At 35.2% G+C, this 20,223-nt stretch overlaps 2 protein-coding genes across 5 annotated transcripts; both read left to right on the forward strand.

The window, feature by feature from the left end:
• On the forward strand, nt 7,975–16,250 carry LOC105166359. Of its 4 annotated transcripts, none has more exons than XR_002287437.1 (3): nt 7,975–8,737; nt 9,538–15,558; nt 15,917–16,250. XR_002287437.1 is itself a non-coding variant. In XM_011085690.2 (2 exons), the coding sequence occupies exons 1-2, from the start codon at nt 8,298–8,300 to the stop codon at nt 10,580–10,582; spliced, it is 1,485 nt and encodes a 494-aa protein (XP_011083992.1). In that variant the 5' UTR covers nt 7,975–8,297; the 3' UTR covers nt 10,583–16,250. The 4 variants fall into 4 exon arrangements, 1 of the variants encoding a protein (XP_011083992.1); XR_002287438.1 differs by having other exon boundaries at nt 9,538–15,074; XR_848169.2 differs by having other exon boundaries at nt 9,538–10,924; nt 12,574–16,250.
• On the forward strand, nt 19,396–19,928 carry LOC110012295 (uncharacterized mitochondrial protein AtMg00810-like). Its single transcript, XM_020695262.1, has 2 exons — nt 19,396–19,474; nt 19,558–19,928. Exons 1-2 carry the CDS (start codon nt 19,396–19,398, stop codon nt 19,926–19,928), a joined length of 450 nt encoding a protein of 149 aa, XP_020550921.1.

Raw genomic sequence — 20,223 nt, forward strand, 5'->3', positions numbered from 1 at the left:
ATGACAAAAGCATGTTTCTATGCATTAGTTGATGTGTTAACTTCTAGGGGATTGTTGCCTCATGGTCAGACCTCGAGAGTTAGCTCCATTGAGAAGGTTGCACTCTTCATGCAGACGGTCGACATGCATAAACGACAACACGACAATATGGAGTGATTCCAACACTCACTTGAGACTATTCACCATAGATTCCACCGGGTGTTTTCCACATTGTGCCCTATGGCACCCAAACTAATCACTCGCTCCAATTTTACAGACACTCATTCAAGGGTGGCTAGCAATCCAGATTTCTACTCTTACTTTAAGGTACAAGTTGTATCATCATGGGTCTACTAGAGTCCGCCTTGCATTATTGACTCTTTACTTGGCAATTCATCCATATAACTAATCTCCATTCACACTTTAACATTTTTTTCAACGAACCATAGAATTGTGTCGGAGCGATAGACGGTACTTTGGTGCCTACATGGGTCCCACAGATAGATCAGAGTCGATATCGATCTCGTAATGAGCGACTAGCATAGAACATTTTGGCTATTTGTGACTTTGATATAAATTTTACGTACGTATATGCTGGGTGGGAAGGGAGTGCATCTGATGCCTGTGTCTTGAACCATGCTTTATCACAAGACTCAACTTTTCCTTTTTCTCCAAATAGTGAGTAAACTAGTTAACACAATTCTGTTATACATCATTCAAGGAGGACTAGCAATACTTATATTATCAATTCTGATGTTGGTTTATGAAGTACTGCAGGCAAGTATTATCTAGTGGATGCTGGTTTTACAAACTACCAATATTTTCTTGCGCCTTACCGAGGTACTAAATACCACCTAGCCGAGTATAGGGGTCATGATCGCCGATATCGTACCCCACAGGACCTATTTAACAATGCCCGTTCTCGTTTGCGAAATGTAATTGACGGTTGCTTTGAAGTACTGAAGAAGCGGTTTTCAATATTGCAGTGGGGGATATCGAGCTACCTTCTTCAGCACCAAGTGGATTTAGTTATCGCTTGTTGTACACTTCACAACTTCATTCGTAGGTTTAGTCATGATGACATCATTTTCAACGAACCAGAAGATGAAATTCCTCCTGATATGGATGCATTTTACCATAGAGGACATCCTACCGTGACTGAATAAGAAGCACAACACATATTCCGCGGCAACATAGCGATGCAGATGTGGGCATCTTATAATCCAACATAGGCATTGGTAAACATAAAGTAATTACATCCGGATGAAATGTTAAAATGCAATTTTTGACTAGCGTGTAACAAGTACCAAATGAGGATTATGAGTCAAAATTGGTTAGGGTCGTTACATTCAACCCAGTGTACTACCTTTAAATGTGTCCGACATATAATTTAGATATTTGTAAGAATTTAATTATGTTATCAGCTCGGTGTATACATATTTTATATTTTATACTCTTAGATTAGATGCTGCAAACCTGAACATAAAGCAAACCAATGACGTTTCTTACATAATTATTCTTGTTAACATTCTTTTTCACAATGGTATGAGCATCTATTTTGCAAGCATGGCATATTGCAGATACTTGGAGCGGGTTGGCTTTCCACAAGAGGAGTATTGGACATTAAACGTTGAGCAGCGCTTAATGTGGATGATCGTTGACGACAACACCCGGGTCCCCATGAGAGATGATCATCGTGCGGAGGCACACATGTCTTAATGGGTTCGTGCATTACGACGGCATTTTAGGTATCATTATACACGAGATCAAGTCCGTTAGAAATTTTATGAATTGAAATAGCGTTTTCATCAGTTCCACGAAATCACTCAGATACCAGGGATTTATTATGACGTTGAAACATTTTGTACGGATTTTCCTGACGAGCTACGATCACATACGACACGGGTATGACATGCTATTGCTTTAATTCAATCATTGACACCTAACAACTACCATTTCCAAAATAATATTTATTTTTTAATGATTGGTTGTCAATATGAACCTGTTGTAGATCTACCCATTGGCTAGACGATACTACCAGTACCCAGAGCCTCATTACCCCAGCATGCTCGAGATATGGGGCCCAATTAGACAGCCGCTTGGTCCAGTAGAGGTGCACAGTGACGGGGGGCATAGCTAGAGTAGTAATGCACTGCGTAGTTTTGTGTGAGGTGACAAAGATGCCCACATTATCATCTCGGGATCCACTGCAGTAACGAACCAAACGCATACCCATATTGCCAATTGGGAAGTAGTGGAACAGGTAGCTCGTGGGGATGGTGGCCCACGATTGAGCGCCACGACGAAGTTTGGACATGGGTTCGAGAGTTGGCGGGATTGGATCATAGACAGATTACATCGTCTCTTTGGCGTGTGATCCGACTGTGGAGGCCATTCGCATATGAGAGTGACAGTTCAGCACGCTCACGGCGGCCACAAGGAATTCCACCACAGCGACGTGACAATCCTTAAGTATTAGTGGTGTTGTTGTAGAATATGTGAACCAATCACTTGTTGTCATATGTTAATTACAAAGTTAACGAGAACATGATTCTGTGCGTCTTTTATCATTCAATGACTGATGTGAACTGATTGTCGTAGTTTAATTGAACATTATTCCGTATTAATCCAAAATATATTTTTCGAACCATTGCAATATATAGTTATAAATTTTAATTAGTTAATATTGTATTATGCGGATCTTCAAAATTATAAAAAATAAAGGATGCATTGGAGGGTTGATTACATGTTAAAGGTTTGTATTTGATTTTTAAATATAAATATATTTTATTTTAACCACTTAATATTTTGTACGTAATATTTTTCTACATCATTGGAATAATTAAAAAATTTAAAAATAAAAAATAAAAAATAATATATCAATTCTACGCGGTTAATTTCTATAATACATTATTTCAATAATGTATTTAAATTTATCACCTCGCATAGAACGTCTAACAAAATTATTATTAATGAATTACTAGAGTGCATTTAATTATTTAGAAAAGTTTATTTATATAAATTATATTTTTTCATTTTCGTACAAATATAATTAGAAAATACTATTTATTTTAATCCACTCATAACTAAATAAATTATATACATATTCATACATATATATATATATATAAATATGTATAAAAAACTCATGATTTGACAATGAACAACACCTTTTATCTCCTACTAACCAACATCAAACATGTCATACTTATTTTATATTATATCAAAAAATAAATCCAAACATATACACTATCTCTAACTTACACTTATTTATCTTTGTTTCTCTCTCTATCTCCGCAAACCACCCCAAAACAAGTTAAAAACAAAACCAAATATAATGCATGTTTTTCAGAATTTGGTCTGACTCTTGTTTTTGGTTCATGAAGCGTTAGGCAAACTCTGTGTATAAATAAATAAAATATTTATTTTTGTAACTTTATTATTTATTTGAAAATTTATAAAAGAAAAATGCTTTCTAATTAATTCTTTTTTTATTCTTCTTTCTTTTCTTGTGGACCTTTTATTTGAATTTGAATTTCGACATTTTATTATCTCATAATAAAAAAGAATATTAAAAGAATGTCTGAAACAATATATAAAAAGTTTGACTTGTGATTTTAAAAAAACTATTTTTTAGTAATCACTAAATTAATTCTAATTTGTCGAACTTTAAGAACGGCATTTTTTGACTAAACGCTAAAAACACTAGCACTATTTGTTTGTTTTCATTTTCAAATTATTTTCGAGACAAGTCAAAAAATAACTAATGTTTGTCATAATTTATAAATATTTTATTTAGGTGTTTTTAACTGTTTTAGCATAAATACATACATATATACACACACATATATATACATAAATATATATAAAATAGACATGATTTAACAATGAATAATAATTTTTGTTTCCAAAAAACACAACATTAAACATATAATACTTATTTTAAATTATCTCAAAAAACAAATCCAAACATACATACTATTTCTAACACACATTTATTTATTTTTATTTTTTTCTCTCTATCTCCACAAAACACTCAAGAAACGAATCCAAACATTATGTTAATTTTCTTGAAAGTTCTCGAGAAGGCAAGTTTGATTCTCTTGGTAATTTTCAATCATATAGTGATGGCCCGATTGGCTGTACGATTAAGCAGATCAGACATGCGTTTTCCAAGTACATACGTAATTTTTTTCTTTTACTCCATGCGCAATTATTTTTAATTATCTTATTATCTCTTATGACCTATTATATATCTTTTAGTTAATTACTTCATTAACCTTAAGAATGAAATTAATTATAAAATTTAACTACAATCTATACACTTGTATATTCATCAGAAAAAATTATAATTTTAGTCCTATAAACTTAGGGTACGTAACATTTTTGTTCTGTATGAATTAATTAGAAATTTAGTTTTGTAATTTTATAACTTTGACAATTTTAGTATTTTTCCGATAAAATTTGCCCGAAAAATGCATGTGACTTTACACAAGACCCAATTAAATTATTAATTTTTTAGTCGTGTGGGTGATAAAAAAATGCCATCTCCGTTAAGTTATAGGGCCAAAAATGCAATTTAATTAGGTCATATACAAGTCAATGCAATTTTTCGACCAAATTAGCTTGAAAATTGCAACAATCAGTTTATGTCAGACCAAAAAAGCCACCTGCTATATAAATTATAAACTAAAATTATATTTTTTTTCAAGCAATCACTTATGAAATTGTGAAAACAAATCAATTATTTTATAATCAAATTATGCAGCCCGTTGTGCAAGATGGGTTATAGAGTCATGATACATAGACATGGACTAATTCAAACAAAAAAAAAAAATAATAACAAAAAAGACTACATGGAAAACAAACGAAAACTTAATTGCATTTATTATCCCGTACATAAGGGGTAGTGGTGAAATAAGGATCATAAATATAGGGTGGCAATTAATATTCTCGAGTTAAATTTTTTTAGGCAATTACAGGAATCCGACCACCTAATTTTGAATGGTAGCCAGAATTTACTGAAGTAGCCAAATGTAGAATTTTTTAAATTGGGAAAAAAGCCTATTACACATTTTTTTACTATTCATCTACCAAATAAGAGTTGATATAGAAAAATCTCCTGCCGCATAAGCAATGAAATGGAGAAAAAATAGATCTTTTTAGGATAAAATATTTTTTTAGTTCCATAATATGGAAGGTGTCACTTTTAGTCCCATAAAACTCATAATTATACATTTTTAGTCCCAAAAGTCATGTGCGCTGTGGTTTTGGGATTAGAAAGGCATTGTGGTTGTGGTTTTGGGACTAAAAAGGCATTATTAGTTCTAAAAAGGCGTTGTCATTTTGAAACTAAAAAGTCCCAAAATCACACTTTTTGGAACAAAAATACGTGATATGAATTTTATGGGACTAAAAGCAATACCTGTCATAATTGAAGTACCAAAAAAAATTCTACCTTTTTTTTATGAGACTAGAAAAATATTTTACCCTACTTTCTCATTTGGGGGTTTTATACTTACTGGATATTTTTATATCTCTCCTTTAGGCCACATAAACACTTATATATAGAAAATGGTCAAATTACATAAACAAACTTATTTATGTTAGCTTCCATTGACATGACGTCGTTGTGTGCATATAGTTAATAATCTTACACGCTTTTAAATATATTATAAATTAGAATAAAGTATGTAACTCAATATATCAGTTTAAAAATTAAAAATAAAGAAAAAAGCCAACTTAAATATATTATTGACGCAACAAAAAAATATATATTAGTACATAAAAGTATAAAAAATAAAATTATTATTTTATAGTTATAAATTTTAGAAAATAAAATTAACATTTTATATAATATAAATAAAATTATTATTTTATAGTTATAAATTTTAGAAAATAAAATTAACATTTTATATAATATAAATAAAATTATTATTTTATAGTTATAAATTTTAAAAACTAAAATTAATATTTTATATAATATATATTTAAATAAAAAAAAAAACTTACCCCCTAGATCCTACCACCAAATCCAATCCCCCCACCTCACCCCACCAAAAAAGGGGGACGGCGATGCCTTTCTACCTGACTGTCGCCCAGTTATTGTGCTGGGCAACGTAGTGGAGCTCGGGGGAGCGCCATCGCACCTTTCTATGGAGTATGTAGGAAACTGAGGGGAGGCAGGCTAAGGAGGACCGGGAAAGGGGTGGGGGGGTTAGGGTTTCATTTATTTTTAAAATTATAATATAATAATATATTTTATAATTACATATATATATATATATTTATGTACATTTTTTTTGCCAAGTTAATAATGCTTAGGAGGTAGAATATTTTTTAAACATACACAATTAGATTAAAAAAATCTTGAATTTATCCACCTCAATAAATTTCGGCCACTTTTTAAAATTCAATGAACGAAGTCCTACAATTACAAAAAAATAATTAATTCTAGAATATTAATTATTACACTTATATTTACAATCCTTATTCATTATCCCTTACGGGACAGTAAATGTATTAAACCTTTAATTTACCAACTTCTCATCAACTATAGTGAAAATTTATTCTTTTCTCTGTACAACTCTTCCAGAGAAGGCAACTTTTGCCTTTACCGTAGAGGACGCCGTCTATGTACTCATCAACAAACATTTTTCACGATCTCGTCTTTAATAACTTATGATCGACACGTAGCAAAGATTACACCGTCCAGAACACTTGTCTTTTCTAATGTATCTTTGTTGAAATTATCACTTGCCTGTCGATATTGACAGTGCTACTACAATCTTTCTCCTTCTGAGAAGCTTGTAATGCCATTGCAATTCCTTTATCTAACAAAATTAAAAATATGCTTATGATTATTTATACATTTCAAAAACCTGAAGTACTTCTCAACAAAAATTGGTATTCATTTGACTGTTTACTAGTTCATAATTTAACCTGTTAATTCTATCAATGATTCACAAGGAAAGCATAATATATAGTATTTGAGTTAAATCATCACAATATTGTTCCTAAAAATAATTAGAATAAAAGAAGCATAATAATAATAATAATGATAATGATAATAATTCAATCTAATCACAAAAAATAATGTTTATATTATGTATATAATTATACATAATATATAAATTATAAAAATAAAATTATTATATAGTATAACAAGTCGCCTCCTACCCACCTCCACTCCCAAATCCATCCCCTTCGTCGCCCCCTCATCACCCCATAGAAGGGACCGACACTCGCCCCTAGCAAAGGGCGGCAAATGACATCGCCCCTCAAGCATAGTTGACGTCGCCCAACACAAAACTGGGTGACTACCATAGCCCAACTATGCTCGGGGACTGACGACATTCACCCCGCTCTCCTGGTTAGCCTTGTGAACTCAGGGGCGAACGACATTGCCCCTAGAGCATAGCCGACGTCGCCCAACTGTGCTCAGGGGGCAACAACCTTTGCCCCCCTCTACTGGTTATCCTTGTCGTCGATCCTTTCTAGGAAGCAATGGTGGGGGTGGGGGAGGGGGGGCCGAATAACATCCCATAGAGCATAGCTGACGTCGCCCAGTGCACAATTGGGTAACTACCTTTGCCCAACTATGCTCGGGGGGAGACACCATTCGCCCCCTTCTGAGGGCCAGACAACGAGGGGGAATTGATTCAGGGGCAGGGGTAGGGGGAGGGCAGGGGTAGTGCTTTTTGTTTTAATTTTATTATTTTTATAATTTATGTATTTTTTTGTGTAAGTAAGATTATTTATTATATTCATGTAGGAAGCGTGGTGCCACGATAATTAGTATAAAATATAAATTCAAAGTTTATTTTTGGAACAAATGAAGGATAAAAACAAAATGTTCAACGAGTAAGTGATCGAAATTCTATGATTGTAAAGGAAAATATATAATTTTGATATACTATTTGCCAACTCTTTATATAAGCACTTATTTTGTCAATCCCTCATTATTCAGGATTGTAAATACGATTAAGCCCATAACGTGTGTGGAAAGTTGAAGTTAGTGTTTCACCATACCTAGTTACATTGTGAGTGAGCTGCTGCTGAAGGAGAAACCTACTGAGTAGTTCAAGAGAAACGAGTGTGGATTTCTCTTTCGGTATAGTCTGAATTATGCGTCGAATGTAATTAGACAGGTATCATAAAGATTATATAGTATAGTGGAGTAGGCTCGGTGCCACATATACTGGCCATAGAGTTCGCTCGGGGCACGTGGAATACGAATTTTGGGGAATCCATGTCATATCGGCCCCATTTCCATTCCGTCAAAGAACTTGTAAATTCCAGCTCTCAAGCAAACGGCAATGGATTTCACTCTTCCCTACTCTGCCAGAGGCACCAGCAAATGGAAAAGGAGGCCCACACTTGACCGAAAACCACTCGTTGTGGCCGCCTTCCTCATCATTGCTCTCTTCATCTCCTCCAAAGCCTTCATTTCCTCTTCTATCCTCCCCATTTCCGGAGATTCCCGACCCCTCCTCTCACAACCATGTCCGAGCACCGTCGGTGGTCCAGGAGAAAAGTTCCTCTGGTACGCGCCGCACAGCGGGTTCAGCAACCAGCTCTCCGAGTTCAAGAACGCTATTCTGATGGCAGCGGTTTTGAATCGGACGCTGATTGTGCCTCCTATTCTGGATCATCATGCTATTGCCCTTGGAAGTTGCCCAAAGTTTAGGGTTTTGGATCCGAATGAGTTAAGATTCAAAGTCTGGAATCACAGTATTGAGCTCCTCCGTAATCGCAGGCAAGTTCAGTTTTGAGATGACTTTTCATGTTTTTTTCCCTAATTATTTAGGTTTGATTTGTATTATCTATCACTTGAGGAAGATATTTCAGACTTAGCAATCTGACAGTATGAGGAGAGTATGTTTAAATCTAGCTTGGAGTCACTGCGTGAGTTTCCTAGGTGATCGTATCAGGGCTTGATTTAGGCTTATTCATAACTTTGACCTAATTATTTAGTTTTGCTTCGTGTTCGTTTACTTGCAACTTGATGCATCAAACTGTGGTCTTATAAAGCGTAGTTGAGTGAGAGAAATACGAGATCAATGTAGTTGCAGATCAAGTTTGGATATGCTGGCTGAGATCTTGTGCTACTTTATTCTTTTCTGAGGATCTAAGGTTGGGTTTTATATTTTAGTTGTGACGACGCCCATAGTTTGGGTATGCATTGTATGCATGCAGTAATCTGTTCATCCTTTTGACAGTATCATAGACGTGTATTTTGGATGTGTTTCCTCCGTAATCTTTTATGGAAAATAACATGTAGTTTCAGGTGTCTCTGGATAGTTTTTTCATTATTTATATGATCGTCTACTGTTTAATAATTTAAATGAATCTGTTCTTTGGTGATTGAACCCATGAATGAACCACACTCACAGTGCTCAAATTTGTTCAGTACTATCCTTATTATCTGTTTCCCAAAGAGAAAAATGGATATTTGTCAAGGGAGAAGTAAAACTTATTGACCGTGGTTCCTGAAAAATATTACACAGTGGTAGTTCCACACAAATATTGAGATCTTTTACTTTTCTTGATATTCAGGTACATATCTATGTCCGATATCATTGATCTTTCATCTCTAATGTCAGCTGTCAGATTTATAGATTTCAGGGTTTTTGTATCAATGTGGTGTGGGGTGAATCTCAACTTGGGTTGTGGTATGGACTCAAGCATGAATTCTTCTTTGCTTGAAAAGCTAAAACAATGTGGATCATTACTATCTGGATACGACGGCAATGTGGACAGTTGCTTATTTGCATCGCAAGAAGATTGTAGAAATACAGTATGGACATACCAAACTGATGATGATGGAATTTTGGATTCATTCCAAGCTGATGATGAAGTCAAGAAGAAAAGGAAGATTTCATTCTTGAGGAGAAGGAAAGATGTCTATAAGGCCCTTGGTCCTGGCTCTGCAGCTGGAACAGCCATTGTTCTGGCACTTGGTAGCCTTTTCACTTCATCATATAAGGGGTCCGAATCGCATATTGACATCCATGAAGCTCCACGAGATCAAAGGATACAGTTGTTAATTCAGAAGATTGAATTTCTTCCATTTGTGGCAGAAATCTTGAGTGCTGGAAAGAAGTTTGCTCTCGAGACAATTAAGGCTCCATTTCTTTGCGCACAGCTTAGGTTATTGGATGGTCAATTCAAGAACCACTGGAAAGGTACTTTCCTGGGACTGAAGCAAAAGTTGGACTTGTTGAAGCACAATGGTTCTCTCCCAGTTCATGTATTTGTAATGACTGATCTTCCCCAGCTTAATTGGACCGGAACTTATTTGGGGGATTTGGCAAAAGATTTTGATGCTTTTAAACTGTTTGTTCTGACAGAGGAAGATGAGTTAGTAGCTGAAACTACTACGGAACTTTTAAATGCAGGAAATGCTATGAAGCTTCAATCTGATTCTAGTAACTTTGAAGGGAGAGATCAGCAATGTGATGCTCTGTCTTTGCCTGATATACGTTTATATGTGGAAGAAACTATATGTAGCTGTGCATCTCTAGGTTTCATCGGGACTGCTGGGTCAACCATTGCTGAAAGCATAGGATTGATGAGAAAACATAGCATATGTTCAAAATGAAATTCACTTTACTGTCAGTGTATATGTTCAACAAATTCAACCGCTGATGCTGCCTCATCTAAGGGAATTTGATCTTGTGTGTCACTTGCTTTTGTGCATATAAGAGTAAACATTAAATGGAGAAAAGCTAAATGATCAACTTGTTGAACTTTTGTGGCTAGCCTTAACAATCCCAGCTGAGGACAAATTGACAGGGAATAGATGCACCAAAGGACCAGTCGAGGATATTTCTTCGCCCCGATGTACCCAAAAGGGCGTTCTGATATCATTGAGGTGCGGTGCTTGCTGCCCCCATCACCCCCTCCCCGCATGATTCCCCGGTTCATAACTGCTGTTATAATGGTGAGAAAAATGGTTTAATGAAAGGATGGCATGTTTCAAATATTCTCTCCTGTTATCCAAATTTAAGTCAACAATCTTCAACTGGTTTTTGTCTTGCCTATTTATATGTAATTTGAGTACTTGGGAAAGAATACCTCTGCTCTAGCAAGCAGACCTGGAAACTTGTAACTAAGAGTCTTTCACCAAAGTGTCTATCCATACACTTTTTGAGTATGAATTCCTATAATAATTATCACAAAACTGGGTTTCCTTGGACGACTGATGGTTAATAACTTTTTTCTTGACACTTTAAAAGAGCAGTAGTTGCATTGCACTATCTCTGATTCTGTAATGAACTGTAAAATAATGATTATAACAAATCTGGCAACAAACTTAATTTGCTAATACCATGGAACCCTCTTTGAATCTGATGGTGTTCTTGTGCATGAACGAGACATATGCGCTGTGCATTCATAATCAATGGCCAACATGTCCTCTAATGATTGAAAAATAGATTACCTGAACCACAAGATGCTAGCATGAAGAATTTTTCTTGTCCGTCATACATAGCATGTCAATTGTCAATGAATTCCTTAAAATTCCATACACTTGTTTTCATTCTGAAAGTTGCTTTAATTATAATATTCTCTCACACTAAACCAACAGTGTATGGTGGAAGGAAGTTCTCTTCTGTTGTGGGCTTAAAAGAATCTCGGTTGGGGTATTAATTGATAATAACATATCAATAATACATTTAGAAGATTTCTCATTAATTCGTACCATCCTTGTTATTCGCAGAAGAATCCTGAAGAAGGAGTTTTTAACATAAACTAATTTTTCAACCTGAAAAGGAATGTTTTCCAGCTCTGTTTTGGATTATGTTTCCTCTTCTCAATTTCTCTCCTCTTAAGCGCATAGGGGATGGGTTGAGAAAAGAGGATGGATGATTTTCTACACCTATGCAATGGGTTCTTTACAAACTTGCAATATATGCTCATCTGATACTTGAAGTTGAAGTATATTATCTTAATTATGGTTTTCTTCAAATTTCAATTTTGTGTGGTGAGTGCTGGCAATGTTTTGCGGGTGAGACAAATCATTCTATAAAAGACTTATCTGGTTCAAATCAGGTTGTTTCTTTTTGGAGAAAGAGGGAGTTGGAAATGTCTGAGTACACCTTCAGAGTTTGTTATTCATGGACAATTCCCCTGTTTGGTTTTCTGTAGTCATCCCAAGCTCTTCAGGTTTAACTGTGATACAATGACAGGGTCTTTCTCTTTGGCCAGTATCACAAGGCTGGTAGTTTGGTGGGAAGGTACCAAGCAAAAAACTGTTCTTCATGATTGTATTTGTTGATTGAGGTAATCAGAGAACTAGTTGATTAGCTTCGGTCAATTAGCATGACTTTCTTCATGTTTAAGTTTAGATATGTGGTCGAGTTTAATATCTGCAAAGAAACCTGCTTACACTTATGCAACTTTTGTTATGTTTGAACAGGCCCTGTACTTTTCATAGGGATCGTTATCGTTTTGGTCCTGAACATAGCTTGTTAATGTTGATTAGTATTGCATCTCTACTTACTGCTGAAGTTCCTACGTGCTACAGTTTATGAATACATTTAACTGATCAGACTTGCTTTAATGAGTTTTCCCTGTATTATTCTCATTCAGTGTTTAGGTTTAAAGGTTCTTTCTGCATCTTCTTCCTCATATTCTGCTAATCCAAACTCAAAGCTGTCAAGCCTGCCATCACTTAGTGGGAACTGCTATCTCTCTAGTTTCAGTTGTGCAGGTTTGTTTTTATATTGTCTTGTTTTCATTGTATAGACCACGAATGTTCAAGTGGTGGATAGTTTGGCATCAAGATATGGGCTACACTGATGGTATTGGAGTCAAAGCATGTTACTTGCAAGATTCATATTTTAGCAACTGGGAGATGTAAAATGTTCAAAACTCAATCATCTTCCTTTTCAAGCAATCTGCCATCTTGGTGGATGTTGCACCACTTTGAGGGCTTACATGTGCTGCAGAATCAGTGATTTTCCCTCGCATTGACATCTATGTTCAACCCTCTGTCGAATATTTTTTCACAGTGGACTTTATTATGAAGAAACAGGGATCTCTTCCGAATTTGTCAAATATTTACATTCTTTACACCCATTCATATGTTAGTTTGTTAACTGTTTGTGTGGCCCATTACATGGAGCCACAAAGAAGAATATATGTTTTCATCTGATTTTATATTCCGAATTTTTTACTGCTGATGTAATGTTTGGAACAGTGTTGTGATTTTCCAAATTCGTTTCTTAAATGTTAACTTTCACATAAAAGCATTTGTGTCACCCAACTACCATAGGTTCTTCTCAGAATTACCAATTTTGATGTGTAGGGGATTATGCCCTTACCACTCACATATGACAGTTTTAATTTGATTACCATTTTTTTGCATTTTAAGTAATTCTCAACGTAAATAAAATTATTTTTGTCTTTATTAATAATATTTGTTTGGAACCAATGAATATTTTGTTGTCAACTGAAGTTCAGTGAAATTATTTCTGGTCTATGCTGTTAGTGTTAAGGAATTCACTTGTGTCATTAAATTTGGAGAAGTGAAAATTATGACTCATGTTATGAAAAAAGTCATAAACTGAAGGTGCCACCTTTATATTGATCAGAGATGTAGTTATAGAAATTTGGCTTTCTTCATTGGTTTCAGTTAGCGGGAAAGAGAGGCAAAAGGGGAAGGGGGAGAGGAATTTACTTCCATAAAAGAAGTATATTTTTTTCAAGTTGTTTTGCATGGCCAAATGAAGGAAATTTCAAGTACTTACCATTGTTTGATATGATGAAACTAAAATGAGAAGGAAAGAATGAATTTTCTATTTTACTAATTCACCCTTTTTCTTATTTATGTGTTAGATAGTGAATTGATAGACAATTAAATAATTTGAAATTACTAATAACCAACTATATATTTAATTGAATAACTTCAACTTTTTGGCTAGGTATGACTTCTTGCAAAAGTAGAAGAATATAGTCACAGTTTTTCTTAGCATCGGATAAAGGTACATATGAAAAGTATAATTAGGTTTGAGCTCTGGTTGTATTTATCTACATTCCTTTATATTCATGCTTTTCACATACGTTGGCTTTTTACCTCAATGTACCAGCTCTTATGGTGGGAAGCCATGGTGGGGCGGTTGGGGATGTACAAGAGAAATAGGGAAAGGTGTACAAGTGTTATTGCCTGTAGTTTTGACATATCTGTCGATGTGTTCTCCATCAGGTTTCTCATTGATGGTGCAGATCATATTTCTATTTGTAGTAATGTGTTGATCCAACTTCTCCTGATGTCTCCCCTAAATGTCTTACTTTCACTTGATGTCAATATTTAAAATGCTGGCCAGGAATAATGCCCGAATTATGATATCTGGCTCATAGAAATGTTTAGCAACAGGTGTTTTATTGCTTAGAATAGTATATCCACATTTATTTTCTTGCTAGTTCAATTAGGTTAATAGCGTAGTTCATCCCACCAGGTTGTTCAGATTAGGAGTGCAGAAGAGTGGGAGCTTGCACAAGTGAGTTAATCTCTCTACTATATCTACTATATCTGTTCCCTACTTGGCTAGCAAATATTCTTTCACTTTTTCTAGTTTCTCTAAAAAATGCAGGGTTTCCCATTGAAGTTTGGATTTCGAATGTCATTATATCCCGTTAAACATGTTTCTGATAGAAATTCCATTTAAGTAAACTAAATGCTTATTACTGGTCCAATATTAGCAAGTTATAAATTTTCTTTTATGTTTAGAAGGTGAAGATTTCATACTGTTGGAAGTTAGCAGGCATATAATGTTTTGCTAGTTTCTAGGACATGGATGATCTCCCTCAATGGAGATCGATGCGGTTAACTCTAAGAAAAGTCAGATCATTCTTTAGTTTCCTTCTGTAGGTATTGTTCTCAGTTCACAGTTGCAAACTCATGGAGTTGAAATTATATGTGCTCTCTTGCTTTAAACCCGAGCTTCCGAACTCGAGTTCTTTCTTTCATGTCTTTGTGCATTTCCTGTGGGGGCTATGTCACACTTCATTCAAGGCACCAGATGTTTATGGAGTTTTCCAGTATAAGTTCTGAGTCAGAGGCTTGAGTATACTTATCTCTTTCAAAACAGGTGAGTTGTCATTTGTTAGTTCACAAGTAATATGTCTCTGTATGTGTTAAATTAGCCCCCAGTAATGAGAGGGACAAGCTACTTGTCATACCAAGACCCAAGTTAAATTATGGCGGGTTCAGTGGTGGAATTTGTCCTTGGCTGAATTCATGCACATTTCTCTTGCTTCCTCAGTTTCTCTTAATCTCACCAGTCACCACCACCGCTATTGCGTACAAGTCTGGGCACAACTCTCCCATGTGTGTTAAACTAGGGATGCTGTAAATGTTTTGTTTCCATTTTCTTGGTTCACAGATTGGTTATGCTCCAGTGAGCATTTTGTTCTATTAGAAAGAGGGTTGTTGGAGCAACCGTGCGTGATTCCCATACAACTGGTCAGCCATTGCATTTCATTGGGGATCATCTGAAAAATGAGGGGCTGTTGCTGAAACTCAATGTTAAGAAAAATTCGGGCCTCCAGAGATGGGAACTTGGTTGGTAATTGGTAATGCCTATAGGTCATAATTATCCTGGGATGATATCTAATGTTGTCGTTGTAATCTACAGAAGTGGTTGTATGCATTTTTCGCATTTATAAGGAGATACATGCTGCAAATTGATAGATTCTAGATTGCAAAAAGTTGGATCTTATGTTCCTACGCCATGTTGCTTTAAGACAGAAAAGAATATGAAGACTACATAACTAGGAAGTACAGGAGATTTTTGGTTTTTGCATAATATATTTTACGAGAAATCCAACTCCTTGCTAAAGCAAGCAAACTATGCCGTAAAATTTTTATCCGCACACAAATCAAATTAGTCACATATTAAATGTGATATATTTGTCATGTGATTGGTTGCAGTCTTTGAACTTTAAGAAAGAAGAGTAATGCACAGATGTTGAAGGAAGAAAGCTGGAGGAAGAAAACGATGATGAACAGTGCTGAGCTTTTGATTGAAGAAAGAAAGTTGCTATTCAACAAATGCGCTAGCGTTTTTATAAGTAGTTTACTAGTTTTTGCAGCACACCTTTGTGTAATGCGACTCTTTTAGCGATTAGCAACTTATGGTTAGGCTAGTTAGGTTAGTTAGCTGTTAGCCGTTAAATGAAGGTAAACTACCCTTCTTGCCTATAAATGAACGATTATTGTACTTCTTCACTAGAACAGATATACAGTAATGAAGCTCGATTTTCTTGTGCACTATTCTTGATTCTTGACATGGTACCCAAGTCATTTATCTTTGATTCTTCAGCTTTATTGAATTCCCTTCAATCATTATGCATCAATTAACAAAATCAGAACAATGGTAGAATCTAAACACAAGATGCACAAACAGAAAAGAATGGCTGTAGATGCAGACATTATGAAATTACAGATATCTGAGAATTCAGGAATGTGTTTAGTTTCTTCACTTCTAAATGGCAAAAATTACTTGTTTTGGAGCCGATCCATACGAATAGCGTTGGGAGCAAAGATGAAACTTGATTTCATCAATGGCAAAAGCACAAAACCACAAGAAGACTCAGAAGAATATGAACAGTGAGTAAGAAATGACTGTATAGTTACTTCTTCGATATTAATTTCTAAAGATATTGTGGATAGTTTTCTATACTTCGATTCAGCGGGATAATTGTGGGTTGAGTTAGAAATACGCTTTGGTGAGCGGAATGGGCCAATGATTTACCAAATTCAAAGGGAGATTGCCTCCATCTCACAAGATAAGTTATCTGTGTCTGCATATTATACAAAATTGAAGATACTATGGGACGAGCACACTTGTCTCAAGCCAATGCCACAATGTGAGTGTAAAGCATCCAAGATTTTGCAGAAATAAATTTCTCAACTCAGCTCATGCAATTCTTGATGGGATTGCATGATAGTTTTGATCATGTTAGAAACCAAATCCTATTAATGGAGCCTTAATCAAGTGTTAATAAAGCGTATTCCATGGCTTTAAGAGTTGAAAAATAGAGAGAGATCACTCTGAAATGACTAGTGCAATACAAAATGTGGCAATGCAGGCCAAGGAAGGTAGAAGAAATAGTGGTTTTGTCCCAAGAATTCCACAAAAGAAGAAAACACAAGTAGAAAAGCAAAATATGATATGTGATGTGTCTGGAAAGACAAGGCACTTGAAAAGTACTTGTTTTGAAATTTATGGCTATCCTGAATGGTACAAGGCCTTGGTTGAAAAGAAAAAGGGACAAAGTAATAGCAGCCAAGCACTCAACACTGGCAAAGTTGAGAAGCATGTAGCTGTTGTAGTAGGAGATTCAATAAACAAGCAGATGATATCAGAACTGATCAAAGTGGAGCTGCAGAAATTGATAACAGAGAATAGCCACACACAGATCAATACACAAGCAATCTTTGATTGATTCTCGTGTAAATCTCTGCCTAATAAATCCTGCAATGAACTAGGTATAAATGCTTGGATTGTAGACGGTGGTGTCTCCACACATATGTGTAGAGACAGCAATCTTTTTTAACCACTGACCAAGACTGTGACAAACTCTTATATCCATTTAGCAGATGGATCAAAAAAACCTGTTGAAAGGATTGGAAATATCACATTACCTAATAAGATTAAACTTACAGAAGCGATTCATGTGTCTGAACTTAAGTACAACTTGTTATCTGTTAACAAATTATGTACTGCATCTCCTGTCTCTTTTATGTTTTCTGACTCTTGTTGTATATTGTAGGACCATAAGACTAATGAAATTTTGATGTAGGAAAATTCATAGGGAGGTTATGCGTTTTTTATGAAGCATCCTTCAAGATAGAAACAGTTAGATGTTTTGAGAATCAATAGAATCATCATTTCTGTCATTTTGTTGTTACTGATTTGGATATATGGCATAAAAGATTGGGACACACATCTCATAATGTACTTTCACACTTTCACACATTTATATCTATATTATATATTAAAGGAGAGCACATCTTCGGTGTCTCTCTTATTTTTGGTTTTTTTTTTTTCTACTCACTAACTTCCACATATACCCCATTCTCTACAAGTGGTAAAATGTAATGATACATACATTGATGTTTAAAGAGTGTAAAGAGCAAGAAAATAACTGTTAAACTTGTCCTCTTGAAAAGCAGCAGAGGCGCTACTTTCCCATAAGTACTTCTCTATTTGAATCTTGTTTTGATCTTATGCACATAGATCTATGAGGACCCTATAAAGAGTATTCCATTTCTAGATGCAATTATATGATGACCATTGTAGATGATCACAACAGGTGCACATGGATTTTTTTGATGAGAGAGAAAACAGAAACCACTAATCTTTTGATTCGTTTTCACAAGATGATCCTTACACAATTTGACAAAAGAATTAAAATCATTAGAACAGATAATGGTAGTGAATTTCTAGGACAAGAGATTGTAGACGTCTACAAAAGAGAATGAATTATACATCAAACCACTTGTACATATACACCACAACAAAATGGAGTTGTGGAGAGGAAACACAAACACCTCTTGGAGGTGGCATATTTCAATCTAAACTTCCCAATATGTTTTGGACTGATGCCATTCTTACATCCACTTGCATAATTAATAGACTACCTACACCCATTTTAAGGTGGAAAACCCCTTATGAAATCTATATAATAAACCTGTTGACTATTCTCATTTTAAAACTTTTGGATGTCTGTGCTTTGTAGAAATTTAGCACTAATGCAGAAAACATAGATACTGTACATGAAGAATACAATGAAAATAATCAAAATATGGAACATATAACCTTAAGGAGATCATCTAGAGTCATCACTAGACCAGCAAGGTATCATGACTTTATATGCAATAACACAGAAAATGAAACAAACATATGTAGTGTCTCCTATATGCCTCATATGCATGACTGCTTGTTCACTGCTCATATGCCACCTCAAGAACCTAAGAGTTATGTACAAGCTGCTAAAAATAAAATGTGGATTGATGCTATGGACAATGAAATAAAAGCACTGGAAGATAATTATACTTGGGACATCACTAAGTTGCCACCTAATAAGAAAGCAATAGGGTGTAAGTGGATATTCAAAATAAAACTTAATCCTGATGGAAGTATAGATAGATATAAAGTTAGATTAGTAGCAAAAGGATATAATCAAATTGAGGGCATAGATTACTTGGATAGTTTTTCTCCTGTAGCCAAAATTGTTACTGTTAGAGCTATAATTGTTGTTTCTGCAAAACTGATTGGCACTTGCATCAAGTTGATATAAATAACGCATTTTTACATGAATATCTTGATGAAAAAATTTATATGCAGCCCCTAGAGGGATATGAGGTCCCAAAGGGACATGTTTGCAGGTTAAAGAGGTCCTTATATGGCCTTAAACAGGCATCTAGATAATGGAATCAAGAATGCACTTCAAAGCTTGAGAGCTATGGCTTTGTTCAATCCAAGTATGATTATTGCTTATTTACAAAGGATTCATTAACTGAATTTTATTGTCTTCTTGTATACGTAGATGATGTGTTAATTGCAGGCCCTTTAGAGAAGACAATTACAGAAATTAAGAGGTATTTACATGAAGTGTTCACCATAAAGGACCTAGGTCCTGCAAGGTTCTTTTTGGGGTTGGAGATTGGGAGATTAGATAAGGGAATTACAGTCACACAAAGAAAATATACGAAAGGCATAATTGAAGATGTTAAGCTGAAGGAAGCTAAAGCCACAACCACTCCTTTGCCTCTAGGAATCAAGTTAACAAAGCATGCAGAGGAGCAACTGTCCAGTCCTGAACCATATAGAAGATTATTGGGCAGATTGTTGTATCTGGGAATAACCAGGCCTGACATATGTCACTCCCCACAGCAGCTTAGCCAGTTCATGCAACATCCATGCAATCAACATTAGCAAGCAACTTTGCACTTGGTCAAGTATCTTAAAGGAACACAAGACAGGATTATTTTTTGCTGCAGATGATCATTTTAACTTATCAGCTTTTTGTGATGCGGATTGGGCATCATGCAAAGATACAAGAAGATCACTAACCGAATATTATGTCTTCCTTGGCAACAGTTTGATATCTTGGAAGACCAAGAAACAAATGAAAGTATCACGTTCATCAGCAGAAGCTGAATACAGAAGCTTGGTTTCCTCCACTTGTGAATTGATTTGGATCTATAATGTGCTAAAGTATTTGCAGATT

Source organism: Sesamum indicum, linkage group LG7 (genome assembly GCF_000512975.1).
Source record: "Sesamum indicum cultivar Zhongzhi No. 13 linkage group LG7, S_indicum_v1.0, whole genome shotgun sequence".
NCBI classification, from domain to species: Eukaryota; Viridiplantae; Streptophyta; class Magnoliopsida; order Lamiales; family Pedaliaceae; genus Sesamum; species Sesamum indicum.